At 41.3% G+C, this 9978-nt stretch overlaps 1 protein-coding gene across 1 annotated transcript in view; it reads left to right on the top strand.

Moving 5' to 3' along the window:
- Nucleotides 1-3204: 3204 nt before the first annotated feature.
- Nucleotides 3205-9978, top strand: part of DOCK2 (dedicator of cytokinesis 2) — a 155514-nt gene continuing 148740 nt past the window's right edge. The window contains exon 1 of the mRNA XM_053991478.1: nt 3205-3454. Coding sequence (XP_053847453.1) covers nt 3205-3454 — 250 coding nt within the window. The remainder of the gene's footprint in view (nt 3455-9978) is intronic.

Below are 9978 nucleotides of genomic sequence, written 5' to 3'. Positions count from 1 at the left end.
CTGATGTAAGAGATTTGCTATGTAGCTGAGTTTTTCAGTCTGTTGTTAATGAAGCTACATAAACTGAGAATATCTTCCTGTTAACTTTTACTTAGGTATTATTACTGACAGCAAATGTATAGCCATGAAATAGTTCTTGCTCTTCTTGACTTTGACATGCAAACTTAAATGAAGTTATGTTGAAGAAATCCTGTTTTTTATGCTACAAAATGTTAGAAACAAATCCTTTATTATGCAAATGATGAAAGTTACATTTGTTTACTGTCATTACTGTGAGGCACAAATAGCCTAGAATAACTGAGGTACATGATTGTTCTACTTAGAGGAAAACCTGTGGTAAGTTGACATTGGATAATGTGTTTAAATAGCAGTACTGAGCTGTAGATTGTCTACTAAGACAGTTAATTATATGCTAATTGTATGTTGATTTATGTTATAGTTAACTTTATGTTGAGCTACTGGGCATGTGGCATTTCTAAAATTTTTTCTAGGTTGAAAGAACTAGTTAATTTATGTGACAAACAGAACTGGGATGTCATTTCAACAAACAAATGAAACTAATGAGGATTATCTCATTACTGCGGGGGGCTGCTTTACAGTCTCTGCTGCTGGAGCCCCCTTGGAGTGTGCAGCCTTTACCATCTTGTGCAGTGATTTGTGTTTACACATCCTCCTGCAGGAGTGCAGGTGGGGGAATGTGTCTGGGTCCAGGCTTTGGGTTTGCTGGAACACACTTGAGGAACTTCAGAGTTCTTGCTGTATTTTCTTATTTGGTCCTGGTTTGTTTCATCAGTTGCTTTTCTGCAACTGTGCTCACAGATCTTGGCATAAAATAGAATTTAGAGGCAGTGAAATGCAACTTCTGTGTACTGCTCAAATTCTTTATAATGGAAATTAGCTTAGCTAAAAAATGGGTAGTTAGCTACTCATCATCTTACAAGGTCTTGTTTTCTGGAACTGATAGCAATATTGAAGGAAGCAAGAGCTGTCTCTCTTCTGCTTGTCCCCAGCCCCCAAAAGGTAAGTTTTTCTTGTGAGCTTCCTCTACAGAGTTTCATCTTTCAGGTAAACAAGGAATTTTCTATTTTCATTAAAAAACCTTCTGTCCTGAAAAAGATTTAAGGAAGAAATGGTGAGCTATGTGAGGGTGATGACTCTGCCCACTGTTTTTTTGTGGAATGTCAATGTGGAAGTAACAGCACAAACAAACATGGAGTAAAAACCTCCACGGGCAAAGGGTTTAACTACTGCCCACCTTAATTCCTTAGACCTGTGCTGGGGTTTGTTCTCTGCTGTAAGAACAGGATTTTAGGGTTACTGTGTGTGCTTTGCTCTGATGCACTTTCCTCTTGCAGCTAAGGAAGGATTTGGTTCCCCAGTCCATTCATTAGGAGTTTCAGGCAGGAATTTTTCAGACCCAGCCAGACAAGGTGGGAGCTGAGTGAGATGAAGTGGCTGAAGGGCTACAAAAGCATCATCATGGAAGTCTGCCAGGAGGAAGTTCCAGCAGCTGTGCAGTGCTGAGAGCTGGAGAGGGGAAGGGGATGGCAGTGGGAGGCAGCAATTCCTGTGGGAGTTTTGGCCCTCGAGTTGGCTTTTGGGGTGAGTCCAGAGGGTACAAGAGGGGATGTGAGCTCTGGCCAGAGCCCTGTCCCTTTGTTGTGCTGTGCTCTGCAGAATCACATCAGGCCATCAGAAAAGCGTTGCAAATTGGATCCCAGTTTGCAGATGAATTTTTTTTTTTTTTTTAGATCATTTACTTTCAAAAGAAAATAGTATTAACTAGGTATATTAGGCATCCATGGAGAAGCAGGTTTGTAAATGAGTCCTAGAAAGGAGCAGTTTTCTTCTGGGCTGTTGCTTTACAGGGGAACACAATAAGGAAAAGCAAGGTAGAACAAGAAAATAAAAAGGCAACCTTTAGGCCAAGTAGTGAATGGGAAGAGGGGATTTGCTGCAACAGGGACTGGGAGGAGTGAGGAAGGTAATTACACTGGTTAGGAAGTTACTGCTCAAAACCCAGAGTAAACTGCAAGATGAAATAGTTCAGCCTCAAAATCTGTGTTTGACAGAATAACAATTTAAAGTGGATTTTCCAGGGACAGAAAATATTAAGAACTTTTAGATGAAGCTTGTTGTCTGTAAATGGAAATAATGGGAGCTTCTGGAAATTTAGCCCACTTTAGTAAAGATAACATGACTTTCAATGTTATTTGAGGGGAGAGAAAAGAGCTAAATCCTTTTCTAAGCTAGTATGGTTAAGATTAGACCAATTCAAGCAAATCTGTGGTAAAGGTTAAAGTGATTTTCCTGTAAAAATATATATTAGAATTCCACATGCAAGGAGAGAGACTGGCAGTCTGTGCTCCTCATGATTGCTAGTTCAAATCAAGAAATAAAATGTCATGTGTTATCAAGACCAGAGATGATGGTTATCAAAAATCAGGAGATGGGTGTAGCACGGCAGTGTTAAACAGTTTGGATAAACAATGATTGCTAAACTGCAGTGGAATATCCAGAGGACAGGACTGTCAGCTGAGTCTGTTGTACTAAGAAGATCAAACAAACAGTAAATCTTGCAAGGATTTCATTTGAGGGTTTTTAACTCTAAACTATGAGTAAAGCACGCACTTTGTGCTTTAAGGTGACGTACTGCCTTCAGTATATGGTCCTTAATCCACGTTCCAAAAGACTTGGCTTGGTCCATTGCACATCCAAGATGTCCTCACCAAAGCTGGCTCCCACAGCAGCCTGTGTGCAAGCAGGCTGGAAATACACTAAAAACTTCTGGCAATTTTGTATTGACAATAAGTCTTTAAGAAAGTACTGCTTTGTTTGGAGAAGAGTCTTCTGCTTCTTCCTCCCAACATAAAATGATAGACATTTAAAAGAGTGGGTGTGTTTTGAAATGTGGCTTTGTCTTCACTCTGTTTCTTTTTGGAGAGGTGACATCAAAAGCACAAATCCGAGTTTGAGGGCAGGTTAGAAGAGCAGAGTTTTTAAGATGTAGCATCCTCTGAGGTCAAACCTTTCTGGTCTGGTGTCCTGCACTGACCTAAGCCATGGTCAGAGATGGTCACTGAGCCAACCTGAAGTCCAGGGGTGGTGCCACAGAGTCCTGGCGTGGGTTTGGTCCTTTTGCGCTTCTGTGTTCACAGCTGACACGGTGCAAGAGAAACACCCAGGCTGGGATTCCCCTCCCCCATGACACGGGCACGGTATCTGAAGTTGAGAAAAGAGGAAGGAAGCTCAGAAAGGCAGCAGATCTCACAGAGCCCTCGCAGCCGCCTGCTCGTCCCAGGGCTGGGGAGCCACGGCGCTTCCGGGGCCTGCCTTGGTCACCCCTCCAGCTCTGCACCCCCAAACCCGGGGCTGCTCGGGGTGGGCATCCCTGCGAGCCGCCCGGATTCACGTGCCATGGCAAGATGGCACAAGACAGAGAAGAGTGGCGTGGGTGAGTAGCTCAGGGAGCTGCCATTTGAGCATTGTCATTCTGCCTTCTGAGCAGGATGTGGGCAGGTGTTTTCCCTGCTGTGATGGGATAACACCGTCAGCTCCACCAGCGGGGATTAACTGAAAGGATCAAATTTGTACAAAGTTTAGATCTGTCAAACAGAACAGCATGATGAACACTAGAGTCAGCTTTCCCACTTTGATAGTAATGCAGTTTCTCCCACCTTGGTGTGTTAGAAGCAGATTGAAAAAATAATGTGTTGTATAATGTGCAGTGGCCAGAAGTTATGGGGAACAAATGTAGGGGAAGGGGAATCCTACAGCTGCATCTGCAAGATTATCACTTATGGTCAGTGCTACAGAAAAAATCTGTGTCTGAGTTGGTAAGTCATACTTTTTGGAAGGAAAGTAATCTTTAAATGAATGATGTTAACTTGTATAAAGGATGGAATTGCTGTATTAAAAAAACCTTAAGCAAGTACTTAAGTACTTAAGTACAAAGCTAAAGCACTTGAAAGATGCATGCTACTACTTAGTTATTTACCTTCTAAATGCTTCTAAAAGAATTTTTTTTTTTAAGTCAGCCATAGTTTTTTGTGATATGCATTAAAAACCCAATTGGCTTAATGAAATAAAATATAACACCAAGAAATTAACAAGAGGAAAATAACATGTTGTTCAAGGTCCATGTCCAGCAGTGGCAGAACTGCAAAATGGAAGTAGCCTGTTCTGGTGGCAGTTTACATTAAAAAAAAGTGTCAATATTTTCTGTTTCAATTTTACAAATAGTAGAAAGCACATAATTTTTGCACTTGTAGTAGTATCTATGGTATTTGAAAGGTACAACAGTAAAAAAAAAACCACCTTGTGAAATGCAATCTTTCAAAAATTAATGGCAGTCCAGCGATGTTTGTTTTAATGTCCAGAAGAGTACAATTTACTCTAGTGGGTCTCTGGGAAGAGCTGACACTACAGAGCTGCTGCTATTTCCTTTTCCCTCTGCTTGCTCCCCTGCTGCTCTCACTGTGAGCACAGAGTTGGGTGTAAGAGACAATCTGGGCACGCTGTGTGCTGAGAGTGCTCCTGCTTGCTGGCCCCAAGTCCGTGTCCTGGGTTAGAGAAAGGTTTCCCATTAAACACCCTACAAGGCTCCTTATATTTGCATGCAAACATCACAGTTGTAGTAGTGTCTGTGGTTTAGTGTGTCACAAAGCAAAATAAACAGCAATCAAATGGACTTCCCAACAATATTAGAATACCAATGTAAGTGGGCATACACGTGGCTTATGGTAGGTTTTCTTCAATAAGAGCATTCTGTCCCTGTTTTTGCACAATTGCTAGAATTTAATAGGTGAGTACAGATTCAACAACCTTTAGCTTATGCCCAGAAGTTCCTTTTCTTAGCCAAACTGTTGGCTCACAGTTTATTTTGCTCTATCTTGGAAACCAATGTATTTCATTATATACATTAGTGAGAAAAAATGGGAGACTCTTGCACCCAGAATAATTAAACCAATCAAAAAAGCATGTACACCATCACTGGCTCTCCTGCCCCAGAAATTAAGTAAATTTATATTCTTAGAAATTGTCAGGAAAATAGCGTGGTTGCCAAATTTCAAATAAATGAAACTCATGGAATAGTGAGGCCTGAACAAGGGCTATTGACAGCTATGGTCACAAATGAAGAGGTTTTTGAATTTACAGTCTTTTGCAAGCATGCCTCCTGTGTCTGAGGGAAATAAGAAAAATGGGCAAACTGAGTCTTCTGAGTCATAAATTCTGTGAAAGTTGATGAGCTTTTGGAATAATACACACTGGAAACTTTTTGAACATATTTTGTCTTCTGTGTTTTTGAAAATCTTTGGGTTTGAGTCTCTGATTACAAACCTCACATTGAATTTTCAAGTCTCTTTTTAGAAGCATGCCTGATGCCTTCAGTTTCTGCTGATGAGCAGAGTTTCAGTTTGAGAATACTGGGTCCATCACGCTTTGGATGAGCATGGTACACTGCAGGGTGGATCTGGAAGATCTCCCCATCCCTTAGTTATGGTAAATTGCATTCTGTTGTGCCCACTTTTGTGTTTTATTTAACTAAAAATGGACTAGTCCAGGTAGCAGGTACTCAGCTTTGTACTAGGAAAATACAATCCTGATTTTACACATGAAAATTGTTCTTAGTCTTGCAGCATTCCCAGCATAAATTTGTGTTATTCCTGTGGATAGGATAGGATAGAACAGTCGTGGCAGGCTGGTGGCTTGGAGTGGCAGTTTCCTGATGGGAAGTCTTTGCCATCTGCTCAGACTTTGAGCAAAGTTACAAACTGGTGAAATGCTGGCATTCTAAACTCAAACTTAGGTTGGCATTCTAAACTCAGGAATCAGATTTACTTCTTTTCTGCTGAATCTGAAAATGAATGTTTGTCCTTTTGAAGCAAAATTATGGGGAGGAGTGGATGACTTCTTTGAAGGTGTAGAAAATCACATGCTCAGCCTGAGTACACAGAGGTGAGACTGGTTTGTCTGATTTCATCTGCTGAAATCCTCTGAAATTATTCTACATCTCTGAAATCTGAATAGATTGAGGTGTAAGGGAGCAGAGCTTTGTTCAGGGCAGGTTTCCTCCATGAAATGCACCCTCTGAACCCAACAAACTGTTCCAGCTCCTTGGGAAGCAGAAGAAAACTGGGGAAATAATATTTTTATCCATGGTCCTTCATGAAAAGGAAAAATCAAGCTAAATACCCTGTTCTTCATTAAGATCTCTAAGAAAAATGGCTGTGCTACAATTTTATCTGAGAAGGTAAAGAGTCAGAGACAATATCTTTAGATGACTGGTTTGGTATGTTAGAGTTTCCTGGTTCTTGTAATCCATCCTGGTTTTATCGTGTTTAAGAAGGAAAATAAGTAGCTCAGGTCAGCTAAAACCTTCATCTGGCCCCATGGGTGAGCCAGGAAGGCAATCTGTATTCAGCTGTTTTGTGAGAGAACAGCTCGTTACCTGGGAACTGCAGAGTTACCCTTCGAGCATGATTTGCAATGAATTTAATCAGCTTCTAACAACCTCAGAAGTTGAGGACAAGTTTCTGACCTGTCCAAAAACTGTGGCCACGTTGTGGACATTAAGGCACACCTGCTCTGTGAGATTCTTAGGGGAACATCCTTAACTTGGAATACTGGAACTCATGTTTACCAGGTTTCTTTCCAGAAGTCAAGAAATCCTGTTAGGACTGTATAATATTTTCACCTGGGGTTTATCTGTCTCCTTGCTGAATAATTTCACCCCGTTCTCATTGGAAGAAAATTGCAACTGAACACCAAGAACTGATCTTTTATGGGTGCTTGACTACTCATAAAAGTGGAGCTGCATATTTAAAAAATAAAACAGGCTGCTTGCTGAGTCTATTAATTAGCAATTGTTTGAATATGCAGAACATGTCATGAGTTATTGCATCAAAATCATACTAAATTTTCCTTCTGTTGTGATAAAGTGAAATTAGGAGCTGGTGCAGCAATACTTTAGCTTTTTTTCTTTTCAAGTTCTGTATAAACATGGAAAAGTAGCGACAGAAAACAACCTGAAACATGGCTTGTTACAGAAAGGTGAGTCTCAAAATGAAACAATGTAATGCTTGTATTTTTTATAAAGATCAGGACAGGGACTGCATGTGAAGGAAGACAGGCAGCAAAGACACGTAAGACTATTGGGGTAATAAATGGCTGCAGTGTTGCAGGTGTGGGATTTTCCTCGTTGACCATTCCCATCTTGCAGTAGCTTACAGGTTACTCATGTAAATGGCAAGAGTATGGGGCTTAACAGTGAGGAAATGCAGCTTATTGAAGAAGGGGTTCTGTTACCTGGGATATTGTGACTCTTCTAGGGTGTTTTGTTTGTGAAAACTCCCTAATAAGGTCCACACTATGCAGGGGCTTTTTTTTTTTTTTTTTTTTTTTTTTTTTTTCCCTGCTGGCCATTTTCTAATTTGTGGAGGACATGCAATTTAAATTAGGGCAGGTTGACTGTTTTTTGTCTCCACAGCCCTCTGTACAAGAGTGCACTCAATGTTTACCTCGTGAGGAGAATGTGTATCAGACCCAGCAGCTCTGGCTGCAGTAGATGAGAAGGAGTTCAGTGGAAACAGAGGGATTTCCCTCAGTGTTTCCTGCTGAGAAGGACCCTGGTAGATGTCTTTGCCCAAGCTCTGGGTGCAAGGGTGACACAAAACGCCCCAGAAGTGCTGAGGGTCACTGTGTTTGCAGCAGGTTGTGTTGGGCTGGGCAGGAAAGGATCCTCTGGGCACTCCTCATGGACACGATGGGAGCTGCTCCTGCTCCTGAGGGACAATTCAAACCAACCTGGCTTCAACAGGGGTCAGTTTGGAAGGCTGGCTCTGTCAGCACTCTGAGCTGGCATTTCCACCTGCTCTCTGAGGAATATGGGTGTTGTGGTGTGCTGGCCTTCAGCTCTGCTTCCGAGGGAGCTGAGAACCCCAGGGGTTTGCCCTGGGCTGTTTCTTTGTTTGTTTGTTTGTTTGCTGAGTCGTGTGTGTGCCATCAAATCACCACAGAGGTTATGCTGAGCTCTGAAGAGATGGCTTTCCTTCTTTGCTCATTCAGGGGAAAATCTTCCAACTGTGTTGTCAGTGAACTGTAAAGTCCCTATTTAGGAACTCTGACATAAAATTGGAGTTTCTGGGCATTCTCTGTGCCATCCTGGCAGAATCCTGCAGCATCTGTGTGCAGACCCACTGCTGCTGGGGACACCTCAGCCTGGGGCTGGGGGGCAGCTGCCATCCAAATCTCTCCTCTAATCTCATTGCCACGACTTCAGCAGCTCCTGAGGTCACTAACTGCTGTTAGGATTTGGAGTGAATGCTGGGGCCTTCAAGCAGGTCCCTTTGTGCCTGAAGGATGCTGACTCATTTTGTGTTTCTGGCTGGGATGCAGGATGCCAGGGAGAGGAGAGGTCTTCAGAGTGATTTGAAAGGCCTTTCATTTCTACTCACTGAAGAGTTCATTTTTAAAAAAGCCAACAACCTATTGTGAATATCTCACCAAAAAGACTTGAATTCCTCCTGGGGTTTTCATATACTGTTTTTGAAGAGAATAATGAGTTAAATGTGTTTGTGCACACAACAACCCTGAGGATCTTGTAAGAGGGTGGAGGAAAGGAAGCCCTGCTTTTGGCTGGTGGGCTCTGAGGGGACACTCACAAATACATTTCCCAGTTTGTAAGGGAAATGACATCACTTACACCTGACAGAAAACATAATAACTGGAAATAATAGTCAAATTTTTATTCACAGTTAATAATGAAAAAAAAAAAGCAGGTATGATGATCAATCTGTCTGGTGCTGTAGATAAGACCTGTGGATGTAGTTGCTGATGTTGGATTATTTGTTACATTTTTTGCAAGGTGGTTTGGGATGTGGTTTAGTAGATATGTCTGTATCTCAACACTTTGTACAGGGATTTTTTATACTCATCCTACCAATCAATCCAAGTTCTAGAGTAAAATATCTCTTGTAAAGTTTCCACTTACTCATTTAGAAATATCTAAGCTGATACAGCCACTTCCTTTGCCAGTTTGTTACTGCACCTTTCAATACACTCAGGGCTATTAATGAAGTTTTAAGAGAGCAAAACTGAAATGCAGTGTAAATATATGACTCAGTCATTTGCATCTATATTTTGAGATAGCTACAACTAAATAGAGCAGTGCATATTTTGAAATCTAAAATATTTACTTGTCAACAGTAATCTTGATCTCCATGGACTTTTCAGGGAGATGGGATAGGAGCATGGGAATGTCCCCACATCCCCCACCTCCCAAACACTCCAGGGAAATGCATCTTGAAATGTCATAACAACTTTGCAGGGTTGTTTGCCACCCTCCACTTCTGGAAGAGACCGGTCAGAAAAGAATTACACATGTACTATATCATGTAAACTCAATTTTGTGTTGGGCTAAGGCAGTTCTGAGGAAGTGTTTTCAACATTCTTTTGAATAAATGGCTGAATCTGAGCAGCAGAGTCTCACTTCAAAGTTATATTTCTTTTACTGTTCCCCATATGTTGAATGACTCAAGCCTTGCTCTCCCCTCTCAGGAGAAGGAGCTGCTGAGAACCTCTTTATGTCAACAAAAATAAGAATTTATTCTTGGCTCAGTAAGCCTCCTCAATCTGAAATTCCTTCTAATTTCTGTTCCAGAAATATAACAAATAAAATGATGGCAAAAGAAACAAGACACATAATTTATGGAATACTTGTAAAGTGAAGAGGATGAATCTATTTAGCTCTACACTCCTACTTCAGGCATTTTCCTGGAAGGCAATTTATTTTGGGGCTTTAATAATTTAAGTAAAATAAGTAAAATGTTGAAATGAAATGTATCATTATACATGTTGGACTAGCAAAGATGAATATTCTGCTTTAGAAACCTGGAGAGGGGAGCAAAAGGAATGCAGGGCGATGTTGGAGGTAAACTCTGCCTTCTAGATCAGCTTTCCCTCATCCAAAATCCTTCA

Source organism: Vidua macroura, chromosome 15 (genome assembly GCF_024509145.1).
Source record: "Vidua macroura isolate BioBank_ID:100142 chromosome 15, ASM2450914v1, whole genome shotgun sequence".
In the NCBI taxonomy this organism is placed as follows: domain Eukaryota; kingdom Metazoa; phylum Chordata; class Aves; order Passeriformes; family Viduidae; genus Vidua; species Vidua macroura.
The sequence above is the reverse complement of the archived record's forward strand: the minus strand, read 5'-3'. Positions and strand labels throughout refer to the sequence as shown.